Raw genomic sequence first — 26990 nt, 5'->3', positions numbered from 1 at the left:
GCACAAAAGATAATTGCTCAATTGCTTTTGAATGAATGTGAACACAAAACTGTGCAAAGACAGCCAAGAGGATTATGAAATAATTCAATACGCATTTAATGAAGTCAGGTTTTACTTAATGATTTCCGCGTTTAAAAATGTATGCATTTTATATTTCAATTAAATGTCTAAAACATAGAAACATGTTTCACTTAGTTAAAAAGACCACAGATATAAATATTTATTTAACAAAATATATGTATATATTGAATATGCCCTCGATTACCAGAGCCTTTTCTTTTTATACGGCACTGTTGACAGCTCAGTTGATGAAAACAGCATTGTCATGACAACCACACTACCGCTAAGATAAGGGTACTGTCGCAAAGCCGAGGTGTCGTGAATCCTGGCCGCCCCCTGAAGATGGCGGCGGAGCTGCATCCGCGGAACGGAAAGCTGATCGGCCTGTCCAACTCGAACCGAACAGCCCGGCGCAACCAGCCCGTCCAGGAGTTCAACCACGGCCTGGTGCTCAGCAAGGAGCCCCTGAGGGACCGGGATGTCTTCACCGTCCGCATTGACAAGAAGGTAAACAAGTGCAGGCCCGCCGCTGGCTGCCCTGAGCGGACTGAGAGCGCTGCTGGTGCGGCTGAGCCGGGGGGTCTGTCTGTGGGTCTCTGGCCGCAGTGAGGGGCTTCAGCCCCCCAGCGATGTCCAACCAGCCTGACAGCCTCCACAGTGTGTAGTGAGCGCCCTTGCCGCAGCGTACTACATTATCGGAGCCCTCGGAGGGGGAGCAGTGGCTTGGTAATCAGCCCCAGAGAGGATATACGTTGAACGGATCACTTATACGAGCGATAACCGGCCCGTGTAGCTTCGGTACCGCCAGTTAGCCGCGCTAATGAGCCCTTAGCAGGAGGGGCTGTTCGGGGCGAGCCTTTCTGGAAGATGCCGTGGAGCCAGACCCAGAAGTACAGCTTTCACTTCTGCCTGGCAGGAGCTTAGTTCGGCTGGTAAACAGCTTTGTTCTGATGGGGTCGGTGTGTCCTGGTGGCTCTGCGGGCCTTTTCTCACACCGGGTTACCGTCTCTGTAACAGCACCGATGGGCTAACTGTTGTTAATGACAGCCTGTTGTCACTCATTAATTACTGCTGCTGCAACCATGACTTCCTGGGGTTTTATCCTGATGTTTTCTAGAGAAAACAATGATTTCTCTTCTTTGAAAGTAAGATGTTATTTGTTAGGCTACTTGTCATTATGTTATGATTGCATAATGCATGTTCAGTAAAGATCATTGCATTATTAGTTAATTCAGTAGTTTTATCAGAAATTGCCGTCTATATTTGCATGCTGTTATTTTCCAAGTGTCAGAATTTTTCTCTTCTCATGACAATAATATATTCAGCCTTTTGGACGGAGTCTCTGCAGAAAAGACCCACCCTTGACCCGGAGACTGGTGCCCAAAGGTCACACAGACAGGCATCCAAGCTTGCAATGTGGAAAGGGAATATTTAATGCTACTTATATCATCATGGTATCACTATTGGTGTGCAGCCCTAATATTAAAACATGTTCCTGATTTGAAATCATAAAGTTCATTTATGTAAGATGATAAATCTTGGAAGTTACCAGCCGTTCATTTTTTGTAAAATAAATCTAATTCACGCTCATGTTTCCAGTTTTTTTTTTTTATTACTTTTTTGTAATCTGACCCACATATTTTGATTATTACCACGAGCATCACAATGCATGGACCTCCCTTTCTAAAGTTATAGTTTTTAAATTAAACTGAAAAATCTTCAAGACTATTTCCATTTTTGCATATAACTCCAACCTTTATTTGACTTTGTTTTTTTAGTGCTAATTTAAACAACAAAACAAAAACAAAAAATCGGATTTAGAAAATGTAATTGAGTTTTTCTTCTCAGTATTTGATCCACTGATATGAAGCAACCAACGGGAAATGAACTGATGTGGATCTCAGGCCACTTGACTGGTGCATCTCTGATAATTTACTTGTTTTTGTTCTTTGAAAACGCACAATATCTTATAATAAACCATGTTAAACACTTACTCCACTAAATCTACTTGCCATTTATTTAAGGCAAATAAAGAAAAAGAGTCATAAAAATGTTAATTAAGGAATTAATTCCTTAATTAATTAAACAGTTACATATTTAACGCAGTTAAACTTTAAGTAGTTTAACTGCAGTTTAAGTAGCATCACAGTTACATATAACAACATATTCTGGTCACTTTTTCTGTTAATTTTACTGTTTCATTGTAAATTATTGAATGAACATAAAACCTACCGCCCTCCTGTCTTTTCTTGGTTCAAACGAAGGTTCAGTACCAGAACCCCGTAGAACTTGGTAACTTTTTGATGAAAGAAATAACTTATTGTGGATAAGGTGTTAGAAGAGAGTCACATCTACAACATGCAGATTAGCTGTCGGTGTGAGAGAGGAGATTTGTTTGGTACTATGAGTTTTGTCCCGACAAATCAGCAGTTAAAGATGATAGAACCACAATAGAAATATTTGTGGTTCAGCATTTATGGATTTTTCTGTGGAACGTGACGCCACATGATTTTTTTTTTTTTTTGTAGAGTTTGACTAAAATATTCAAAAGAAGATGCAGCTTGGGAAGCTAAAATACATAAAGCAGCAAATACAGAAGGCTTAATCATTTTTCTTGGCGTCGACTGGCTAAAGAGTAGAGATAATACTGTAAATATTAGCTTCTGCTAAAACGGTTACCACTGTGCCTATTTATGTACATTAAGGTATATTTATTGTTTGAACAATTGAAATAAGCAGTTATAGAGATTTTTAGGGGGTATCTCAAGTATTTGTGGATTTGAATGTTGCATATAAAACCAGTCATTCAGAGAGGAATAAAATCAGTTGAGGTTCTGGACGCGGTTCCAGTCATTGTTTCCACGGTGACATCTTCAGAAAACTTCACAGTCTATGTTGAAATCTCTGAAAAGTTGCTCGTCCGCCATAATGCCTGCCAATCGGCTCCCTTCTTCTCCCTCCTGTGATGTCATCGACCCCGATGGTCACTAAGCAGAATGTGTTGTATGTTTTTTTTTGTTTGTTTAAAGAACAGATGTTCTTATAAGAACATCTGTTCTCATAAGAACAGATGTTCTTATAAGTCTCTTCATAAGAACAGATGTTGAGCGAGCACTGAACCTCTTTCCTCTATATACAGGTAAAAGCCAGTAAATTAGAATATTTTGAAAAACTTGATTTATTTCAGTAATTGCATTCAAAAGATGTAACTTGTACATCATATTTATTCATTGCACACAGACTGATGCATTCAAATGTTTATTTCATTTAATTTTGATGATTTGAAGTGGCAACAAATGAAAATCCAAAATTCCGTGTGTCACAAAATTAGAATATTGTGTAAGGGTTAAATTTTGAAGACACCTGGTGCCACAAACTAATCAGCTGATTAACTCAAAACACCTGCAAAGGGCTTTAAATGGTCTCTCAGTCCAGTTCTGAAGCCTACACAAACATGGGGAAGACTTCAGATTTGACAGCTGTCCAAAAGGCGACCATCGACACATTGCACAAGGAGGGAAAGACACAAAAGGTTATTGCTGAAGAGGCTGGCTGTTCTCAGAGCTCTGTGTCCAAACACATTAATAGAGAGGCAAAGGGAAGGAAAAACTGTGGTCAGAAAAAGTGTACAAGCGATAGGGATCACTGCGCCCTAGTCAAGATTGTGAAAAAAAACCCATTCAAAAATGTGGGGGAGATTCACAAGGAGTGGACAGCTGCTGGAGTCAGTGCTTCAAGATCCACCACCAAGAGACACTTGAAAGACATGGGTTTCAACTGCCGCATACCTCGTGTCAAGCCACTGTTGACCAAGAAACAGCGCGAAAAGCGTCTCACCTGGGTCATGTTTTCTGACAAAAGCAAATTTTGCATTTCCTTTGGAAATCGAGGTCCCAGAGTCTGGAGGAAGACAGGAGAGGCACAGGATCCACGTTGCCTGAAGTCTAGTGTAAAGTTTCCACCATCAGTGATGGTTTGGGGTGCCATGTCATCTGCTGGTGTCGGTCCACTCTGTTTCCTGAGATCCAGGGTCAACGCAGCTGTCTACCAGCAAGTTTTAGAGCACTTCATGCTTCCTGCTGCTGACCTGCTCTATGGAGATGGAGATTTCAGGTTCCAACAGGACTTGGCGCCTGCACACAGCGCAAAATCTACCCGTGCCTGGTTTACGAACCATGGTATTTCTGTTCTAAATTGGCCAGCCAACTCCCCTGACCTTAGCCCCATAGAAAATCTGTGGGGTATTGTGAAAAGGAAGATGCAGAATGCCAGACCCAAAAACGCAGAAGAGTTGAAGGCCACTATCAGAGCAACCTGGGCTCTCATAACACCTGAGCAGTGCCAGAAACTCATCGACTCCATGCCACGCCGCATTAATGCAGTAATTGAGGCAAAAGGAGCTCCAACCAAGTATTGAGTATTGTACATGCTCATATTTTTCATTTTCATACTTTTCAGTTGGCCAACATTTCTAAATAATCCCTTTTTTGTATTAGCCTTAAGTAATATTCTAATTTTGTGACACACGGAATTTTGGATTTTCATTTGTTGCCACTTCAAATCATCAAAATTAAATGAAATAAACATTTGAATGCATCAGTCTGTGTGCAATGAATAAATATGATGTACAAATTACACCTTTTGAATGCAATTACTGAAATAAATCAAGTTTTTCAAAATATTCTAATTTACTGGCTTTTACCTGTATACTGTCATTTCTACGTCGGTGACAATGTTTTAGTTTTAAGCAGCAGCGTATCTCTCCACAGCAGAGCTTTTTCAACAACACATTAGCTGTGAACTTGTGACAATGCCAACCAGACCACACACACCCCTCCTACAAACAGTGAGGTTTTCAGAGCTTCTGCAGGGGGCCTGGAAAAAGAAAACATCTGGCCTATTGGCACCTGCTTGGCGGCGTGTAAATCATTATGCATCCCTCACGGCGCGGCGCGCGCTGTCTGATACGGACTCTCGTTATCGGCCTCATGACCGGATGAAAATCGATTCTTCCTCCATCACGAAGCGCCGGCTGCTGCCTGACTGAAAACTCTGTGAACGAGGATCCACTGAATGAGCAGCAGGGAAAGATGGGGGGTAAATGTAAACAGCCAGACGCAGTGAAAGATTTGGCGTTGTTGTGTGAAAATGAGTTTGACAGGAAGTTAATATGTTATATAAAGTCTTGTTAGAGGAAATTGACACTCCATCAGTATTTTCCATGTTTTTGCTGTTACAGCCAGACTTACTCAATGCCATGCAAAAGTGTTAGGCAGAGCCCAAATCATATATGACAGATAACTATCTGAAAAGTGTGGCGTGCATTTGTTTTAAATTTTAGCAGGGGAGAGTTTATGTGTCTACATGTGCACAGCTGGTAGAAACCTTCCCTAATACAGTGACCAGAGTTTAAAGGCAGCAAAAAGTGGTTCACGTGTTTCACTTCTCAGGTTTTTGTTTGTCAAAAAATAAATACATTTCCTTTCACTTCACAATCACGCGCTACTTTGTGTCCATCCAGATCACGGCATCCCAGTGAGACACATTGAAGTTTGAGATTAAAACGTCAACGGAGGAGTTTTGGTGCTCTGCAGCATTTAATTTGCGAATAGAGATGAAGTTCTACTAAATCAGTGCGAAGACGTAGTTGAGTCTTCCCATGCGACATCAACGTTCAAAAGCAGCAAACGTGTTTGTTATTAATAGCAGCGATGAGTTTGGGAGATTAGCAATAAGTCAGATTTCCTTTAGTCCAAACTGGAGGTAATTCTGTTTGTTTAGCTCGGCTGTTCCACTGTTTATTCTTAGCTGCGCTTCTTAGAAATTTACACCCCATGAATTTTTCATCGTTTCAGAAGCTGCCCAGTTTCTCAGCAGCACTGGGATCCTCTAGTTATTTATCTATGATTGGTGAGAGAGAGACAGAGGCAGAAGACGCCCACAGGGCGGTGTGTTACATAAACTAGTGAAGGAGATGTTGGTGACCCGGTCAGCTACTTCTGCACCTTCTTTTTTTTTTTTTCTTTTTAACCCAGATCTGCCCTCGTTGTAGAAGCACTGCTGCCTTACAGAGCAGCTCTCTGTGAGCAGAAAGTATTGATTGAAAGGAGCGTTTCAATCTCGTCTCCGGTCGTCTCGGTTGTAAGCTGCAGAGGAAAATGTCCATAAAGCTTGTAGAGGTTCATCCGACGTGTTTCCGCCTACAAGTACGAAAAGACGTGAATCTCTACGCTGCTGTGTCTCACCTGTCACTGTGGAGTAATGAGAAAGTGAAATATTGCCCTCCAGATATCAATAGTATCAGATTGTATTCATCTTAGGATGAGTTTAGTGTTTCTGGGGAGAAATGGATTCCAGTTTGTCTGCGAGGTGATTTGAGTTCAAAGTCATATTCCTGGTCGGGGTAAACAAGTTCTCCAAAGGTTGCATCCGTCCAGCCTTACTGCTGGTGTCCTTACTGCTTCTCCTCCTCATGTTTTTCCTTTCTTGTTTCCTACTCAATTCTTTCTCACTCTTCCTTTCATCCTTGTACCCTACCACAATTCCTTCCTTCTCTCTTGTTTCCTCCTTTTTTGTTGTTGTGAATCTTGGTTTTCTTCCTCCTTTCCTTTTATTTTTTTCTGTCTTTCTTTTCCCACCAATGTCTGTATTTCCTTACCTCCTTGTGTCCTATCACCATGGTAGTTGTCTGGAAAAATAGATTTTGTTACGTGAAGAAATGTGTATGAATATATCCACATCTGGAAAGTTTAGGAAGCAAACTCCAGACTTTTCCAAACTTTCCTCTCCGTGTAAGGATCCTATATTTAGCTGCATTTTCATCTCTATCTGCTTGGTTTTCAAAGGACTGTTTCCAGAGCAAAGCTACTAAAAATAAATTTTATGACCACCATAAAAGCTGCTGACGGATGTTTTCTTCTTCTTCTTTCTGCTCTCCTCATGTGGTGTGGATGCTGTAGAATCGCTGCAGAATTATTTTGCGTAAAAGTTTATTTAGGTTGTTTTATAGCCAGACTCCCCCGCAGTATTTTATTTAACTTGTAAAATAATAATAATACTGTTTTTCCTCTGCCCCTCCATCAGGTGAACTCCTGGAGCGGCTCGATTGAAATCGGCGTGACGGCTCTGGACCCGGCCTCGCTGGACTTCCCCAGCAGCGCCACGGGGCTCAAGGGCGGCTCCTGGATCGTGTCGGGCTGCTCGGTGCTGCATGACGGCCGCTCCGTCCTGGAGGAGTACGGCCGCGACCTGGACCAGCTGGCCGAGGGCGACTGTGTGGGCATCCAGCGCAGCTCCCGCGGGGAGCTCCACCTGTGGGTGAACGGGCAGGACTGCGGCGCGGCCGCCAGCGGCCTGCCGCCCAGGCTGTGGGCCGTGGTGGATCTGTACGGGAAGTGCACTCAAGTGACGGTGGTGAGCTGCGAGCCGCCGCCGCCCTCCGCAGAGAGGGAGAGAGAGACGATAGAGCGGGACGAGGAGGACGAGGAGGAGGAGGAAGAAGAGGAAGATGAAGAGGAGGAGGTGGTCGTACGTGGGGGTCGGGACGATGGGGGGATTGCAGCACTGATGAATGTGGCGGCGATGAATGGAATGGTGAACGGAGATGAAGGTAAGCCTGTTTTTAAACTTTGTCTTCCTGCGCCGTGATCTGGGCTCGTTTCCATGTCCTGTTGCAACGTTTTCCCTCCAGTGCCTGAGCTCAGCTGCAGCAACAGCCGACCAGACAAGTTTCCCACCAACCTGGAGCCTGATGCTGGTGAGTAAAGCCCTGTGATTAAAGGGGCCCTAGTAAGCAAAATACTTCAACTTGGGTGTCAGCAGCTCCTAAAAACAGACCAGGTGCTTTAAAAACACCCAGGCGGTTTTTAGTTCTTTTTTTTTCTTTTTTTGGTGTCTGGAAAATGAGCCGTTTTGAAAACCTTTTTTCAATGGTTTCAAAACCCATTGTGGAGTCACAATGTTACCTAGCAACCCCAGCAAAGCTCAACCCATCACCTAGCAACCCAAGTGGAGCTCCAGCACGTTTGTCCAGCTGGTTCATGCATATTACAATGGCCGCTGGAAAAGACGAGCGTATTGTTGACTTACCGTCCAGAAATCACTTGCTGAATTCTTTCTGGTTGTGCAGGAGGCTCTACTTCTGCTTTTCAAAGATGTAAAGATGTAGAAATGCGCATCTGTTGGCATCTATTTTCACGTGTGTGTGTAAATGTTGAGTTTGGGGGTGTGACCAGCACCAGCTCATTTGGATTTAAAGTGACAAAAGGCTCTAATACATCTCATTCTGAAGAGCTCAAATTGGACAGAACTGACCAGACTGGAATCTCATTATCTAAGAATAATTTACATGTTTTGTATCGCCTATAGACCTATCCCGACCTTTTCAAGGAAGCATAATAGATCAGCTTTAAGGGTTTCGTAGCTTGATCTGTTTTGATAGCCGTTATCTTCTTGTCTCTGCTCAGTCCTCACAGAGCACCAGCTCTTCGACGTCTTTAACAATGCAATAGTTTCATTTTATCGCTCTGAAGATGAGGGAGGAGGGGAGGACGGCGGAGGCGGAGGAGGAGGCGATGCTGGAGGAGCAGGCGATGCAGGAACTGACTCTTCTTCCAGAGCTGACAGAGGGAGCAGCGGTGGAGGCGGAGCTCCGGCTAATGGTGACAGCAGCACAGGGACGGCTGGAGGAGTGGGAGGGGGAGGAGACTGTGGGAACTCTAACAGCAGCCCGGCCGGTACCGGGGGGGCGGCACCGGGGTCCGGGGCGGGTGGGGTGATGACCAACGATGCGCTGCTGTTCCACGAGAAGTGCGGCACGCTGATCAAGCTGAGCAACAACAACAAGACGGCGGAGCGGCGGAGACCTCTGGACGAGTTCAACAACGGAGTGGTGATGACCAACCGGCCGCTCCGGCACAACGAGATGTTCGAGGTGCGGCCCAGTCCTCTGCCGCCATCTTCTGTCTTCGGGCAGAACGGCTAACGATGTCTCTGTTATCAGATCCGGATCGATAAGCTGGTGGACAAGTGGTCGGGCTCAATTGAGATCGGAGTGACCACGCACAATCCCAACAACCTGGACTATCCTGCAACTATGACCAATCTGCGCTCAGGTAACACCCTGCCTTCAGAGTCAGTACTCATCACTTAGCAGAACATTTTTTTTACTTTTTTTTATCTTTATCAGGTACAATCATGATGAGTGGCTGTGGGATATTAACAAACGGGAAAGGAACTCGTAGGGAATACTGTGAATTCAGCCTGGATGAACTTCAGGTCGGTGGGAACATGCATCTCCTCTATCTGATCATTTTTCACCCAGAACCTTTTGTTTGTATCCTGACTGTGTCTTGTGTTCTCTCCGTCCACCTACATTACAGCCACTGATTCTTTGGTGATCAATGCTCCTCTATGGGTCTTTCATAGCCTGTTAACAGAATAAATATGTTTTGTTTGCAAAAACAATTTTCAATTAATCATCTTAATCTGATTAATCGATTATTGAAATAATTGTCAACTTTGTGTTTACGATAAAAAGCTTCCTCGTCTTATGTATTTGTAATATTGCATAAATAGGCTTAAGTGGTTAAAGGAAACATCTTTAGACAGTTCCACAGGTTTTCCCACAGTGTATTATAAGCCTGGCGGGCCACCAGGCTTTACTTGGGCCCCCATGAGGCTTTGCATTGTCTATTTATTTGAGGTTGTTTTTTTATTATTGCCTTTTTTAAGACTTTTTAGTTGGTGTTTAGTTGTTAATCTTCCAGTCTTCGAATAACGCATAACTATCAAGAGACATTTTCAAATTTTCTGTCAACTTTAAACATTTTTTAACTCAAAAACACGGCGGTGGGCTGGATGACTGCCCTTGCACCCGAGCACTGGGCTTAGCAAGTTTTCTGGGGGAAACCCTGGCTCCAATTTTATTTTATCTGCTTAATAGTCAGAATAATTGCTTGTTAAAATAATTGTTAGTTGGAGCCTTAGGATCAAACCAATACAGCATTAAATTCAGACTGTGCCACAGTTTGAAAACCAAGGTAAAGTTATTCCAAAACTTGTGTAAATCTGTTTCTGTAATGGTTTTTAGGATTGAGCGTATCAGGAATACCTGTTCAACGTCTGAAAGAAAAGGCCGGCTCCTATTGTGAAATTTAAAAAGCTAATTTTCAGTAATAAAACTACGGTTGGTGGTTCTGTTGTCGCAGTGATTACGCTTTATAACTGAGGAAAACTTCATTACTGCCTCTGCTGTTTACTGATGTAGTCAGGTTCATCCCTGGTTCCTGCGGTGGAAATAACGTGTGATTAAAAGAACGGCCTCAACAAACCTCCACGGTTCTTGCAATTGAAATGCGTTGCCTGTGTTTTCCTGCTTTTCAATTTTCTGCTACGTGTCATCGTAGGAGGGGGATCACATAGGGCTGATGCGGAAAGCCAGCGGTGCACTCCATTTCTACATCAATGGCATCGATCAAGGCAAGTCTCCTTAGGTTCCAGTACGTCAGCCCTCAGGAAGCCAGGACGAGGATTTGACAACAGTATGTTGTTGCTCTACAGGCGTGGCCGCAGCGCAGACTCCCAGCGTGGTCTACGGCGTTGTGGACCTCTACGGCATGGCCGTCAAAGTCACCATAGTCCACAATCACAACCATAGCGACCGCCTCAGGCGCAACAACGCCATCATGAGGGCTCTGTCGCCTGATGTCGGCCGGCCGCGGCCCTCCATGGCCCTCACTTCGGACTCAGAAGGACCCGACCGTCTCCTGTTTCACCCCAACTGTGGACAGAAGGCGGCCATCATCTGCGACGGCAGGACGGCGCTGCGGCCGCAGTTAGTGCTTCTTCTTTTGGTTTATCATCTTCGCTGCAAGGATTTAATTTTAACACTTGTTCTGCTGATGTTTTTAGTGCAACGGATGACTTTAACCACGGTGTGGTCCTGAGCAGCCGGCCGCTGCGCTCCAACGAGGTGTTCCAGGTCCGCATCGACAAGATGGTGGACAAATGGGCGGGCTCCATCGAAATTGGTGTCACGACACACAATCCCGCCTACCTGCAGCTGCCGTCCACCATGACGAACCTGCGGTCAGGTGAGACAACTGAAAGCATTTAGCGCTGATCATCATAACCCTGTAGGTCGTTTCTTCTCTTCAGGTCACTCCACGTTGTTTCTCTGAGATCTAGAGACGCTCTGGCTCAGTGACTTCTGCGTCTACCGTTTCTGTGTTTATCCGGCCATATGTTTCACATCATCTTTCAGTCAGGTCTTGTATATATCGGCCATTTACCATAAATGTCTTCTCAAGGCACTTTACAATAAAAGTCATTTAATAACACCCCAAGTAGTCCTAGTTATCAAACAGTGCTGTGAGCTCAGTTTATAAGTCAAACTAGTTTAAAACTTTTCTGTGTAAAGAAACCGAGCAGATTGTAGCGTCCTTGCAGCAGAAGGCCCATTTTCTCATTTTCAGCTTCTTGGTGTAGTCCAGCAGGTTTTGATATTTCATCTTCATGGTGCCATATATCCAAACAAGGATCACAGGGTTTATTGGAAAAGTAACCAACCCGCAACATTACAACTCCTCTACCATACTTGACACTGAAAACAAAGAGCTTTTCCATGTATTCCATTTTTTTTTTTTTGCACCAAAGCCCGCTAGCGTGTTTGATTAGAAGTGATTAAAATTTAGTTTTTCCACCAAACAAAGTCCACAATCTCTCAGCATCAGGCAAACTTCACATAGTTATATCACTATGTATTATATCACTATAGTGGCTATGGTTATATGTGGTCATTTCATTATCTCTTAAATGATAATGTAAGAGATAATGTCTAATAATAATAATCTCTTAATTATCTCTTAAAAATTTGCTCAGAGTTCAAAACGCTGAACAAATCTCAAAATAAAGCTTGTGTATTTCTCAAGTTTTCATTGTGAGATTATGCTAATGTAGTGAAATGTAATTTATTTTCTCATCTTTTTTATTATTAATAATGTTGTATATAATTATCTATTTTTATTCAGCTGTAAGTTGAGGAGTTTTCAGTGCAGAGAGGCCTGATCCGTTTCCTGTGGGATGTTTTTCAGGGACGTGGATGATGACGGGTAACGGCGTGATGCACAACGGAACCACGATTCTGGATGAGTACGGACACAACCTGGATCGACTCAAAGTAAGAGGAGTTTTCTTTATTTTAAATCAGTCGTCTTTCTGTTAAATGATGTTTTAGTTGATAAAACGTCGCCCTTCTGCCTGCAGGCCGGGGACACGGTCGGAGTTGTTCGGAAGGAAGACGGCAGCCTGCACTTCTTCGTGAACGGCGTGGCGCAGGGCCCGGCGGCCTGGAACGTCCCCCCGAACGTCTACGCTGTGGTCGACTTGTACGGCCAGGCGGCCCAGGCCACCATCATGGACGACCTGGGTGAGACCCGGAGGAGCAGGACGATAACGATGGTCTATCAGAGATGGTAGCTTTGAGGAAACCCTGACCTGCTGTGTGTGTCTGCGGTTCCAGTGGACCTCCCTCCTCTACCAGAGGACAGCTCAGACGGCCCCACCGCCATGTCCCCTGGGAGCCCCTGCTCCGTGGCGGGGGCCTCCTCTTCCACTGACCTGCGTTTCCACCAGCTGCATGGCACCAACGCCGTCATCACCAACGGGGGGCGCACCGCGCTGCGTCAGAACTGCCGCAGCGAGTTTAACGACGCCATCGTCATTTCCAACAGGTAACGGCATCAATGATCAGAACCTTAGCTGTGGATAAAACCTTTTCAGATCGAAGCTCTTTGAAGCAGCATAGATGTTTGAAGCTGAGAGGATTTTTAAAACTTCATGAGGTGAAATAAAACTTCTCCTTCCTGGTTCCTGGTTTATGCTGCAACTCATCAGGGTTTAATAATGTCATAACTCACAACTGTTGTCTTTCTCAAAGACTATAATCAGGGAACCTCTGCTGCATTGATTAATAAGGACAGTAAGAATAAATTACAGCAGTTTTAAAGTTAATCCAATTTATTTTTCTGCTTACCTTGATTAACTAACTCCCTAAAGGCCAAAATAGCTAAAATGGCTTTAATGTAAAAATGCACCGTACAGCTTAAAGTTCCTGCTGTCCTCCGGGGTTTTTATGTGGTATGAATAAGTTCAACGCTCGTTTTTTCTATGCATCAATGCATTTATGAAGCCATTTGTTTTCACATCCATCTATTAACCCATCTTTTCATCCATCCATGTGTCTGTTTATCCATCCATCCCCCCTTTTTCTCTGTGTTTTGTAGGTCGCATATTTGATGTCTGACCACAGTTTATAAAACTTTTAATTCAGGCCCAATTTTTGTGCTTCTAGTCTCCTTTAAAAATTAATTTCACTGTGAAGCGTAAAACAAGGTTTTGAAACTCTTCTTTTCACATTGAGGATTATTCCTGGGTGTTCTGTTAGTTTTCTTTTGGTAAAAGATTATTTATCAATATAGTATCTATAATGTGTATCAATCTGTATTTCTGAGTAAATGTTGCGGTGAAGATGAGATTTTTTTTTTTTTCTCAGGTGCCTTCGGGATGGAGAACTCTTTGAAATTGTTATTCAGAAGATGGTGGACCGCTGGTCAGGTTCAATAGAAGCAGGTGGGATCTTCCTCTGCTTATTAACAAGATGTTTTAGTTTCCTCAGACTAATCCGGTCGGTCTGACTCTGTCCGCTGCCTAACAATTACCTATGACTGTTCCTGTGCTACCAGGAGTGACCGCCATCAGACCGGAGGAGCTGGAGTTTCCGAACACGATGACCGACATAGACTATGACACCTGGATGCTGAGGTAAGAATGTGATGTTTTATAAATGATTAAAATTACAAATTAGATCCAAACATTTGATCTAATGGGGGTTTTTTGTCTCCCCAGTGGAACCGCCATCATGCAGGACGGCAACACAATGCGCAACAACTACGGCTGCGACCTGGACTCCCTGACCACGGGCTCCCGGATCGGCATGATGCGCACCGCCAACGGCGACCTCCATTATTACATCAATGGCGTGGATCAGGGCGTCGCCTGCGTGGGTCTGCCTGCAGGTAGAGAGCAACCCGCTAACTGCTTACTTAAAAACTAACACACCCGCATACTTCAACCAAAGAGATGAAACCGGCTCTCATTGACGTGGACGCCTGACGGAAATTGTGTCATGTTGTTCACAGAGAGCCATCCACCTGCTAATGTCGACACCAGACTCGGGTCAAAATATTCGATAGAGCTCTGTGTGAAGTGTTGTCTGATTGGTCAGAATTGTGGCTGTGTTTTATGCGGAAATGCGCTCGGACAGCAATGTTAATATTTTGTTTCAACTAATGATCATTTTACAAAAACAAATACAAACACTGTATAATGGAAGCGGACAAGCTGACGGCCACAATCTTCTGACCAATCAGACAACACTTCGACCAGGGTCCAGTATCGAGCTCGACAGGTGGAAACCTCGGCAACAAAATGACACAATTTTCATCACGTGTCTGCGTCAATGAGAGCCGGTTTTCTGCACGTCGGCTGAAGGCTGTCACCTGTACTTCTCATGTCTCTTCCAGAGGTGTTTGCTGTGATCGATCTGTACGGTCAGTGCGTTCAGGTCTCCATCACTAGCTCCTCCGGCCCGCTGGACAACAGTCTTTGCACCAGTAATGTCACTGAGAAGAGCTTCCCCATCCACTCTCCAGGTGCTCAGGAGGTTCTTTCTTGACGCTGCGTTGTGAAATCCGTCAGAGCTGCGTCCTTATGTCCTTTAATTTGTGCTTGCAGTCGCAGGCATCGCCCATCGGCTCCACAGTAAGCACGGTAAGAACGTGGTGCTGCTGGGCGAGGGCTGCCAGGCCATCAGAGTTGGCGGCTACTCTCATGGCATCGTGTTCAGCGCCAAAGAGCTCAAAGCAGACGAGCTGTTTGAGGTTTGCTCACGATTAACATGGAAAGTAAAGATTCAGGCAGCCAGCAGGTCGGGTCTTCTTCACCGGTTTCCTCTTGCAGGTGAGGATCGACGAAGTGGACGATCAGTGGTGCGGCTCTCTGCATATCGGCCTGACCACGCTGGCTCCTCCAGAGCTGCCGTCCTGCCCGCTGTCCGGCCTCTCCCCGTCCCTCCCACAGCTCCGCACCAAGGTCACCTGGCTGCTCTGCGGCTCCGAGGTCCAGCGCAACGGTGTTCTGCAGCGGCAGAATTACGGCTATTCGCTGGACCGGCTGACTGTGAGCAGCGCCTCCTGCCTTCGTTTTCTTTATTTTTCACTTCCAGACCTCAGAGGAGATCAAGTCTGAATGTGTTTCCAGGTGGGGAACCGCGTGGGCGTGAAGAGGTGCAACGACGACACCATGCACATCTTTGTTGACGGGCAGGACATGGGATCTGCCGCTACCGCAGTCCCTAAGGTACAAACACCAGGGTGGTCCGCATCCTTAAAGTTCTACTTTAATCTAAAACGAAGGCCTTGAATGTCTCAAATTCATTAAAAATATAGTTTATGACATATTCATTAAAAATATGTTAGTCACAGCTCTTAAAACTTTTTAATCTAAATAGCTTATTTAGATTAAACCATTTAATTTAATCTAAATAGTTTGAGATTAAACTCAAACTATTTCATCTCAAGTTTGAGTTGAGGTGGGCTGATCGAACAAAAATATCACCAATATCGATACTGAGTCGGTATTAGTGTCGCATCGATTCTCGCGTAAGATTCATAACTTTAGTTTCAGATTCCATTATAAAATTTTATTTATTTTCCTCTCGTAGTTTCTCAACTCTACCTCAAAAATTATTTTCTATTGATTGTTTTCTCAAATGATATATTTTTTGCAGTATATTTAGAAAAATGTACAAAATCATGTTAATCTGTTATTGAAGTATTTTGTAGATGCCTATACACTTTTTTTAAATTCTGTCTTAAGATTTCAACAAAATAAATTCAAAGGAAAAAGCACAAAAACACAGAAGAGTCAGATGGTTGATTGTATTTTCAAACCTAAATAATGGAAATTTTCAGTTTTTGCGATGCTTTATTGTAACTCACAGCAAAGACTGCATTACAATGGCATCGTCCTCCAACCATTTCCTATATTTTATTGTTTTTCTGGTCTTAAATTTAATTCAGGTTGGCCTTAAAAAGGCTTAAATTTGACTTGCTGAAACCTGCAAATCTAAACATTAGCAGTAAGCAGCGGCTTCTGGCTTCTTGCAGAATGTATACGCGGTTTTGGACCTGTACGGGCGGATAACGGCGCTGTCCATCGTCAGCTCCTCTCTGATGGAGGACTTGGAGAGCATCAAGGCGCCTTCGCTCACCTCGGACAGCTGCAGCGAAGGGGAGGAGGACAGCAGCCCCGTTAGGGAGGTTAGAGGCTGGAAAGAGAGAAAACAAAACAGAAGCTTCATGAAACACAATTGGATTTGTTTATGTCAAATGTTTTTTTTTGTTTTTTTTATCAAGGTTGAGAGTGAAACATGTTCCCTGGTGCCGACGGTCATGATGTTTCTGGAAAACCACGGCAAGAACATCCAGCTGTCCAACCAGAACCTGACAGCAGCCAGGGTTTCCAGCTACAACCAGGGCCTGCTGGTCACCGTCCAGCCGCTGGCGCGCCAGCAGCTCTTCCAGGTAGCTGTGCTGGAGTCAAATAAATACAATTGTCTGTAGTTTAATTTGTAGTTTGACTGAATGTTTCATGTTCTTCTTTGGGCACCAGTTTCAGATCGATCGTCTGAACCCGTCGTGGACGTCGTCTCTGTCGTTAGGGGTGATAGGCCACTCCCCCGACCGGTTAAACTTCCCCTCCACGGCCTGCTGCCTGAAGCGCTCCGCCTGGCTGCTGCAGCGCGACTCCGTCTTCCACAACTCTCTAAAAGTGAACACTCCACAACATGCCATTAGTCGACAACAGCCTTTCATTTCTCCATCGTCTGATTTCATCTTTCTGTTCCACTCCCCCTCCACCCTTCAGATATGTGAGAACTACGGTCCTAACCTGGACACTTGTCCAGAGGGGACAGTGTTGGGTCTGCTGGTGGACACCAACAACTGCCTCCATCTCTACGTGAACAGCATGGACCAGGGGGTGGCGGCACAGGACATCCCCTCACCCTGTTACCCCTTCATTGACCTCTACGGCCAGTGTGAACAGGTTTGTAGAGATGCAGAGGAACTTGCAAAAGATTCATTAGAATATTTTAGGCTTGAAACGGCTAATCGGATTAATTGCGATGAATCTATTATTGAAATAACCGTCAAATAATTTAGTAATCAATTAATTAACTGGAGTACACAGACTCAAAAAAGGCTAATTGCTGAAAGATCAACATACTCAGAGCAATAAATAAGTGAAAACTGCATAAAAATCTGTAAATATTTTGTATTTAAGATAAAAAGAAACAACCACCTTCTTTGTCTGTAAAAATGTTCTAACCCAGAACTGCTCAAGTGGGATAGTTTTTGCTTCACCTATTTCAATTTCTGCAAAAACCCCCTCCTACAGACACATTGGCTATGCAATTATTAGGCGGTTAATTGAAGAAAAAAAAAAGTCCTCATACAATGGCTGCTGGAAAAGACAGCAGCCATTTGTTGTAGACTTGCCGTCCAGAAACCACTTTCTGCATCCTTGTTGGTTGTGCAGGAGGCTCCACTTCTGCATTTCAAAGATGCATAGTGGTGTAATTGTGCCTCTGTTTTCAGCCATTTTCATTTGCGCTGTTGGGGGGGCGTGGCCAGCAGCTGCTTATTTGGATTTAGTGACCAGACGCCCTAAAACATCTCATTCTCCAAGTAGGCAGAACTGACCAGGCTAAAATCTTATTATCTAAGAATATTTTGTGCAAATATTGTAATAAACATGTTTAGCTTATAGACCTATTCTAACCTGCTCAAGGATGCATAATCGGTCACTTTTAAATCAAGCAGAAAGACCCAAGCGTTGATGGTAGAAGTGTTGCTTTAGTGCCTTTTGCTACAAATGATCAAGGGTCCACTAAAGGAATGCTGTGCTGTTTGCATTTTAGGCAGTAAAATGTTTATTTTCTTATTTAAAAAAGGAATTTAATGATTTATTTTCTATTTTTATGCATTTCTAATATTGTATAAAGCTAAATAAAAAAATCTGCTGAATTATTATTAATTGTCTGATTAATTATCCGATTAATTGTCCCAGCCGAGATCTTTGTGCTGTAACTGCTGTTCTCGTGGCGACAGGTCACGATAGTAACCAACAACGTGCCAGCTGTGGGTGCAGAGAGCGGAGAGACGCGCTTTCAGGGAGACATGGAGAAGGCAGACATGGTTGACGGTACAAAGCCTCTCGGCTTCCTTTTTTTCCAACTCCACCGCAGCCTTCAGCCTCCTCAGCAGGTTCTCTGTTGGCGCTTGCAGGCATCAAAGAGAGCGTGTGCTGGACGCCCCCTCCAGAGGTCAACCCCAACAAGACCTGCGAGTACCAGGCGCTCTGCTCCCGCTTCAAGGACTTGCTCACTTTACCAGGTTTGACTTCACCTCTTTGACTCCTCGTCACTATTTCCGTCCAAATTCTCTCCTCCCACGTGTAAAAACGACGCGTCCCGTTTCCGTTCAACCTCAAGACGGCTACTTCAACGAAGAGGCGAAGTACAACCTGTGCTACTGCGAGTCCTGCCACAAGCTGCGGGGAGACGAGGCGTACTACAAGCGAGGAGAGCCACCCCGAGACTACGCCCTGCCGTTTGGATGGTGCCGCTTCGCCCTCAGGTGGGAGGCTGCAAAAAAGCCTTTTGTTTAGTTTTGTTTTTTTTATTTATGTTATGTTAAATCTCGAAATCTCTGAAATGTGTAAAATGTTGGAGTAAAAAGCATTTTCAAGTTAAGGCTGAAAATGCTGATGGCTTACATGCATCAGAAAATTATTTTTTTTTAATTATTCTTTACCAGGTTCAAAATTTAAAAAAGAAATAAACTAAACTAAAATAAAATAATCATATAAAAACACACCCAACGCACAGATGTGTTGGGTGTGGAAAATAGCAGTAACTTGCTGCTTGTCTTAGGTCATGAAGGGACAATTAGAAAAAGATTGAACATATCTATATATACAACATGTATATAAACCAAGTAAACTATAAACATTCCTGGTTGTTCACAGGGTCTGTATATTTATGGTCTAATATTTTAACTTCTTTCTGCCTACATTTATTTAGATGTATGCATAAGTTGTGTTTTTGCTGTGAAATGTATTCTAAGTTAGTTTATTTATTTGGTTAGAGTACATACAACAGATATAAAGTTCAGTATTTAGTTTGCAAATAAGCTAAATGAAGGGTGATTGGGTGCAACTCTAACCACTAGATGGCGGTAAAGTGTCTTAAATATAATCCTTTGTGTTTAACATTGATGTTTTTGCTGTAATACATGTTATTGGCATCTGTTTCTGTGTCTCTGTTTGTTAGTTCTTAGCTATTATTTATATCCTGCCTCATTTTGCAGGGTCAAGTCCCACTGTGAGGTTTCCAATGCACTAAAGAAGTGGCACATTGCGTATCACGGCACCAACGTAGGAGCCCTGAGGCGCACACTGGACCACGGCCAGCTGCTGCCTGGTATAACACTCATATCCTTTGCCATGAGTTGTGTTGATGGTTGTGGCTACACGGTTTTTTAAGGAACCGTTTTTGTTTTGCCTCGCTTTGCAGGAACGTCGTCCATTTTCCTGGTGTCTCCAGTGAAGACGGAGGGCCCAAACGGCTACACCGAACCAGAGGAGAACAGCGCCCCCGACAGGGAGGTTCCCAGAGTGCGGCTCTCCCCGACCATGCGCTACTCTGGCATGGAGACGTTTGCTCCCAAAGTGCAGTGAGTTTATAGCGTGTGTAGGCCTGTCGCGATAAACGATAAATCGATTAATCGTACGATAAATTAAAACTATCGACGTCATTTCAATTATCGGCATTATTGTCTCTTGGCCTTTTTCTCTTTCTGTTGATGACACTGAATGAAAAAAGGCTCAACTCCGGTGCTCTCCACTGACTCCTCCCTTCCTCATTTCCTTAGTGTAAAGCCCAGCGCACACTACACATCTTAGAGCTGTCGGCCGATTGTCGGCCCATTTTCAAAACCTGACAGACCACACATTAGCCGACAGAAATCCTAGGTATAACCGTTCGATCGGGTTCGGTCCTGCCGTGTGGTGTCCAACAATGGGCACAAAATAATGGCTACAAGTCCAGTGAACTAATTTTAAAACCAGGCATTAATCAATGCTTTACTACAATCTACCTGCAATGCATGTTGCTAGTGTCAGCGTAAAGTCCTGACTGAATGAAAATCATTATAACCTATTTACGTCACGTTAACGAAGAACAGCTGAAAAGTTACCGGGTTTATCAACTGCGGTAGCAATTTCGCTCCAACTCCTCCTCTTGTCATTTCTATATTCTTTGCATGTTGAATAAACATTAATGTTGTTTCCACCTCGGCTGGACTTCGGGTTGCCCCGTGTCAGCTGTTTGGGATTCCCCGATGTAATTTCCCCTCAGAAAACACAAGGAGAATCCTTTCTGATTGGCTGCCTGTCACATTCAACAGGCTGCGTTAAGCTCCCAGTCGGGGAAAAACCCCTGATTTAGATCAGAGCGGCAACACACAATCGTAGAAAGACCAACGTGCTAAGATTGTTGTAAGGGGAAAAATAGGAGCAAAAAATCATGTAGTGTGAACGATTGCATCAGGTAGTCGATGTGCCCATCTTCTCTATTTAAATCTAATTATTACTGAAGGGCAACATAATATACAGACTTCATAATCTGCACTCTTTTGGTTGAATGCAGTATTTATTTCCACTTTGGCTTTATGTTGTTTAGTTTTTATCAAGTACATTTTTTGTTAATGGAGACTGAGAATCCATTTTGTTTTTGGTTGTTTTGTTTATTTTGTTTATCAGGTCCAGTGTTAAATATTCTTTTGATAATAAAGTGTTTCTATCTTTGGCAAGAAATCACATGCATTATTACGTCATTTCCATTAAATCAGTGTAAAAAGGTCTTCAGACAATATTATCGTTTATCGCAATAATTTTTTGAGACAATTAATCGCTCAGCAAAATTTGCTATCGTGACAGGCCTAAGCTTGTGGAAACGTCGGGATGGTAGAAACCTGAGCAGGAAGTGACGGGTCTTCTTCTCCTCTTCCTGCAGATTTCAGGACCCACGTTCTCACCGCTGCCACCAGGCTCAGGTGGGTTTCCAGGTGTGCGTGCGGCCGGGCTCCTACAAGGTGGGACCTCAGACGCTGAGCCACAGTGAGCCTCTAGATCCTCGCTTCAGCAACTCTGAGATTGAGTGGATCACGAAGGAGCAAGGCGGCACGCTTCTCTACGGACTGCTGATTCGGGTGGAGTGAACGGCGTAGCGGTGGCAGCGAAGGCTTCTGGTTATTTTTGATAAACAGACAACCAAATCCAAGCCCTGCCTTGAGCAAGACACTACTCTGGAATCCGGCTGGTCCTGAAGCGGATTGTCAACAACTCAGCATCTTTGGTTTTGTTTTGGGTCGCTCGCTCTTCGGCTCTTTTGCCGGCGGAGAGCAGCAGTCGTTACCGAGAACAGACACTGCCTGCACTTTATGTTTCGGACACTAGTGGGCGATTTTTAAACTTCTCATCGACGCAACATGTTTGTTTATAAGCTTCTTTTTTTTTTCTTGCCATTCTCCCGTCATTTTGTTCTTCCATCCTCGAGTAGCCTTTTTTTTTTTTTTTTTTTTAGTTTGGCACTTAGTTTAACACCTTTGACTTCCACATTTTTCACAAAAAAATGACTAAAAGTTAGGTTTAATGGGGGAAAAAAAGAGGGACGGTGTTTTATCAGCAATGTAGAAAAATAACGACACTTGAATCTGAACATGAGCCCGAGAGCATCGTGATTGTGACCTTGATGGCAGGGAAAATTTAAAACTGGAGGGAGGGACTGATATGTTTACACGCCTGTCTTTCACTGTGTTTCTGTCCTCTTTGCGTCTCCGTATGAGCAGACGTTAATATTGCCGCCCAACATTGGACTCAGATATGGGAATGGCTTTTGACCAATTAAATTTTGATATTTATTTGACTCAAAATCTAAATTTCTGAGTTTGGTGTTGGAAAAGTCAAATGGAAACTGTGTTTCTGTGCTAGTTACGTCTCCATCTGGAGGTCATGGTTCATCGAGGAAAAACAACTGGATCAAATGCAATATGGCCGCCGTGGACTGGGATTAAAATCAGGGTCCAATTTCACATTGTATCAGTAATGTGCTGTATTCCACTCTTCTTGGAAATCCCATCCCAGTTTTGGGACTGAAGGCTTCACACAAAAGTTGAGCATTGTAGTCACAACTTGAACAACCAGTGGGGATTTATCCGTTGTTGCAGTATTAACATCTTGTAGCAGTACAAGCCACAACATGGCTACAAACCAGTTGTGCAGCACTCTATTGTGTATAAATTAGACTTTTATGACCCTTGCAATTGTATTTAGTATTGATCTCTTGGCTGTTGTGAAGCTTCTAATGTCAAGGGCCGTTCATGTAGCATTTCCAACCAGAAACGGGGGAAAATCTGAATTACAGAAACAAATGGAAATCCCAAGTCCATGAGCTGCCCCGACGTTAAATCAAATATGGCTTTCACTCTCAGTGTAAGTTACAAAAATGATCTGTATTTGTGCCTCATGCTCCGGGAGTCACACTGGTTTTCCAGATCCAAGATCACACTATTGAGGTGCATGAAATCCAGCATATTGCTGCATTTTTATTCACCTCATAAATCAGGTCTTGGAGTGTCAATCGCCATGCTCTAGTCGCCTGTGGGATTATGTTGTGGTTCTCACCTCAACAATACAAGGCGTTTCAGATCCGTTTTATATAAGTACCTGGTTCAGTGAGAAACAAACTGTGTAAAGTGCTAATAGTATAGTTTTGCAACTCATCATTTTATTCACATGGCAGCCATATTGGATGTTATTAACCTCTGGGCTGGTCTGAGAACTTATAAATTCGGATTGAAGGGGCGTTTCGTTGCATTTCCAGATGAGAACATTGAAACGGAGACTCTTAAATCCAATCGAACAGTTTGAACATGGAAGGTCTCGAGAGTTTAAATCCAACATGGCTGACAAGTATGTTTAAAAAAAAAAACGACCTATGAGGTCTTTTTGTTAAATGAGATAGTTTTGTGCTGATTCTGAACGTTATGGTTTCAATCCATTTCTTTAATGGATTGCTGTTAAATTCGGTCATTCCCACGTCTGAGCTCAGACTTTGAGGTGAACGGAACCAAATTTAAGTTCTGATTACTGTTTGGTGTGGGGCCAAACATGACTCGACTCGTCATTTCAAGGAAAACCACTCACTAGCTTTTAATGGAAATAAAACTGGTGTTAGAAATCAGTGTTTTATAACCACCGCTGCACCTTTTGGCGTTAAAAACAAACCCACTGGATTGTGCTTTGGAGAAAATGTCAGAAGGTAGATTCAGCCTGAGTTTGAATGTTTATGACTCCCCGAAACCGGTTTTTACATTTATAAGTGAAGGGTAAGCTAAGGGCTCCAGTTCTTTCAGAAGATTCTCAGAAAACTTTGATGTACTTGGAAAAACTAAAAGCTAGGTGATGTGTAAGCAAAAAAATTAAAAACACTTATTTATATCTCAAATGTATTTAAAAAGTCAAACCAGAGTTGTTGGTCTAGCTTGGAAAAACTTGATGCTAATAGGCTAGCATTAGCATTTGGCACTTAAATGCAGGACTATTTCACTGTTTTTAAGGAATTTGAATTAGTCAAATTTATTAACTTAAAATTGTATCGGGATATTGTGTATTTATAAGATGTTGAATTTTAAAAGTTAATTGCTGGCTGTGTAGTTACCCCTTCATACAGTCAGTGTCTCAAACGCTAGACTTTGATTGCTTAACTTTTGGCATTTCCTAACAGAGCTGTTTACTCATTTTGCGTTTATTTTTTTCCCCATTTTCTCACAGAGAAAAATCACTGTGAAATAGTTAAAATTAGACATTTAGTTCAAGCTTCCAAACTCATGCTGATTAAAAAGCAGGTGAATCAGCTCTTTGGTCAAGTGCTCGGTCCTGTGGTGAAGAAAATATTCATTAAGGAAACCACTTACCGTACCTGTCTATCTCTGCCCATGCTAAGCTAAATTTATACCTATTGTCAAATTCTGCTCTTTATTCCAATCCCCAAAATGCCCAGCTTCCCTGTAGAAGTCACAAAAAGCCAAAAGGTGCAACATCAGTCTCGCTCCGTCGCCGTTTACGTCACACGCAAACCCATCCATTCATCCGTCACGTACGACACGGTTTACCCGACCAACACCGCTTCCTGTGATTGATTATGTTGGCTTTTCCATAAGCCGGTGTTTACATGTGAATGTTGTTGATTAGGGCTCTGCATTCATTTCACTCCACGACTGATTTGCACTCATTTGCTCATAATCCAAAACACCTGCTTGGATTGTTTACAATCAGCTTTTTGTTGTTTTTTTTGTTGTTGTTGTTGCCAATTTGCATCCATAGAAAATAAAAGGTTTATAGCAGAAGGCGTCAAACACTAAAAGTACAGTCAGAGAAGCTCGGCCATCTTCTCATTGATGAGGGAGGGGAAAAAAAATTTAAATTAAAAAAAAATGTGAAAAAATGTTATTACTACATGGGTTCTTTACAGCCCTGTGCTGCTCTGTACACTTTAATTTGTATTTTTGTTTTGTTTTCGGTATGTTGTGTTGTACAGGCTGTTACATAACAAATCATATCTTCATGATTTATATAATAAAAAAAATAAATAAATGACCTGACAAAAGGTATGCTTCAAAGCATAGTTAATGTGTTGGTTTGTGAGGAATGGGCTAAAAGAAAAGAAAAAAAAACCTGCTGGGTGCATTTTGTGTGCGTTTCTTTTAGATTTTATTTAAAGTAGGAAAAAAAAAAAGTCTGGTCACTGACAGGTTATGGCAGTGTTACACTCCATCACAACTCGTCCAAAATGTTGTGGACTAAAATGACTCCTCTGAAGGCCAATAGTGGGATTTCTTTCATAGCTTTTTACAGAAGTAGTGGCAGCTCTGTCCTATTTGACATATAGTCCATCATAAATTTTATTTAAATAATAAAAGAAGCAGACTTGGACGACATTTAAGCTACTGACACACAACTGTTTGCGCTGACGAATCTGCTCATTTGTTTTGCTGGATTGCATAGAACATAATGGACTCATGTTTTTGTTTTTGCTCCAGCTTGGATTTATTTTTAGTTTTTTCTTAAATTGGACCCTGAGTTTTGGCATTTCCTAACAGAGCTGTTTCCTCTAACCTCTCTTTCCCACTAATTTAGGTTGTGGGAAACAAATTGGAGACGTTTGAACTGAATGAGAAGATTGACTCACATCGGCATGCTGAACGGTTGAATTGACTCACAGGCGAGGGAAGCTGGCCTTATTTTATAAGTAATTTATCTAATAATTGTTTGACTGCATGTTAGATAACGGAGTGTAAAGTTTCTAGCTTTCAGCCCAAGATGAAAGAATCAGAGAATGTAATTTTCACACCTTTCATCCCAATATACATGCACTACACAAGACATGTATCTTATATGCGTGGCAGGCCATGATGATTCATTGAATGCACTTTTCTTCAAATTTTATAAAACCTGAATTCAGATGCAGCAGCTTTAGCTCACCATTCTAGCCCCTGCTCCTTTGATTGATCCTCCCATCTAATTCTCACAGACTCCAAATCGTTCAGGTTTTCCTTTAAAATTTTCAGTCAGAAAGCAGCTTTAGATAAACTTACTCAAACGTATTTGGTCAACAGGACCACAAGTAACATTTCTAAACCAGAAAAGGGAGAGGGGCAATTTAAATAGTTTTTTTTAAAATTATCAAGCTCATAGGATTAAAAAAAAGTGTTTTTCCCACCATTTAGGGGGTAAAATCAGAGCTATGCAGCAAGTTTGACTGAAAAGCTGAGGGTTAAAAACCTTTAAATAAGCTTTGAGGACAGTTCCCAACATAAACAAAAAGAAAAGTAAAATGTTTGGTTCAGCTTCATTCAACTGTGCACCTTAACTTCCACTCACACAAACATACAGTCCTTCAGATATCCCAGAAACCAACAACAAAAAGAAAAAGTCCACACAGTTTTAAAAAAATAGCGAAAAGATCTTTGTACACTTGGACACAACAACTGGTAATATGTTCCCGAACCCTGACGCAAAAAATCCGCTCACAGACGTGAGGTTGCAAGCTACAGTGAGTGCTTTTCCCCCCCCTCCTTTTTTATATCTATATATAGATATAAAAAAACAGATGATCACAGTAGTTCAAATAAAATGGCTCCTTTTTTCAAATAAATAAACAAAACAGCCTTTGTTTACAGGACTTTGAGTCAACACAGTTCGAAAACAAAGGAGAACAGCAGCGGTTTTCAGTCCTACATGAAAATAAATACAGAGAAATAAAACAGAATCAACACAACGGGACTGGGTGAAAAACCTCCCAAACTTGAAACAAACACAGAGCTGACAGCGCCATCTGGTGGCCGGATGCTAATGTCAGAATTCAGCAAACACGAAGACATCTGTTATCTCACTACATTTTCCTAATATAACATTTTGAAAAGGAGAATTTAAAATCTGGAGTAATTTTCTTTCCCTAATTTGGTGGATAAAACCCTAAAGAATTATATGTAATAACAATGGGTACTTTTTTTTTTGTTCCTGTTTGCCATTGATTTAATGTTTTCTAAAATTAGAGTTTCGCCTTATCCATATATATATATATATATATATATATATATATAAATATATATATATATATATTTTTTTTTTTAAGTATTTTTTTTTAAGTATTTGAACAAATCCTAACAGTTTTTAATTTTGTAAAA

General features: G+C 42.6%; 2 protein-coding genes across 3 annotated transcripts in view; one reads left to right on the top strand and one right to left on the bottom strand.

Moving 5' to 3' along the window:
* The first annotated feature begins 280 nt into the window (after positions 1-280).
* Positions 281-26001, top strand: neurl4 (neuralized E3 ubiquitin protein ligase 4). 2 transcript variants are annotated; one of them, XM_028037360.1, is made up of 29 exons: positions 403-567; positions 7144-7669; positions 7751-7816; positions 8526-8992; positions 9062-9173; positions 9248-9336; positions 10467-10539; positions 10621-10894; positions 10972-11153; positions 12153-12238; positions 12325-12487; positions 12581-12791; positions 13613-13689; positions 13803-13881; positions 13966-14135; positions 14643-14771; positions 14854-14999; positions 15079-15297; positions 15379-15477; positions 16287-16439; positions 16536-16703; positions 16792-16950; positions 17047-17226; positions 18291-18384; positions 18468-18575; positions 18674-18818; positions 19551-19663; positions 19757-19916; positions 21257-21461. In XM_028037360.1, exons 1-29 carry the CDS (start codon positions 403-405, stop codon positions 21459-21461), a joined length of 4818 nt encoding a protein of 1605 aa, XP_027893161.1. The 2 variants fall into 2 exon arrangements, with proteins under 2 accessions (XP_027893160.1, XP_027893161.1); XM_028037359.1 differs by having other exon boundaries at positions 281-567; positions 16792-17226; positions 21257-26001.
* Positions 16338-26990, bottom strand: part of hdlbpb (high density lipoprotein binding protein b) — a 34682-nt gene continuing 24029 nt past the window's right edge. Inside the window, exon 29 of the mRNA XM_028037362.1 lies at positions 16338-16447. The gene's annotated coding sequence lies outside the window, so the exon portion shown is untranslated. The remainder of the gene's footprint in view (positions 16448-26990) is intronic.

This window comes from Xiphophorus couchianus, chromosome 14 (genome assembly GCF_001444195.1).
Source record: "Xiphophorus couchianus chromosome 14, X_couchianus-1.0, whole genome shotgun sequence".
Taxonomy (NCBI): Eukaryota; Metazoa; Chordata; class Actinopteri; order Cyprinodontiformes; family Poeciliidae; genus Xiphophorus; species Xiphophorus couchianus.
This window is presented reverse-complemented; position numbering and strand designations above follow the sequence as displayed.

Bases quoted from the DNA above. Each gene is read 5' to 3' on its own strand.
- neurl4 (XM_028037359.1), top strand. From the start codon at position 403: ATGGCGGCGGAGCTGCATCCGCGGAACGGAAAGCTGATCGGCCTGTCC. The intron at 10,540-10,620 runs GCAAGTCTCCTT...GTTGCTCTACAG, and splicing joins CATCAATGGCATCGATCAAG to GCGTGGCCGCAGCGCAGACT. The intron at 18,385-18,467 runs GTACAAAGCCTC...TGGCGCTTGCAG, and splicing joins GAAGGCAGACATGGTTGACG to GCATCAAAGAGAGCGTGTGC.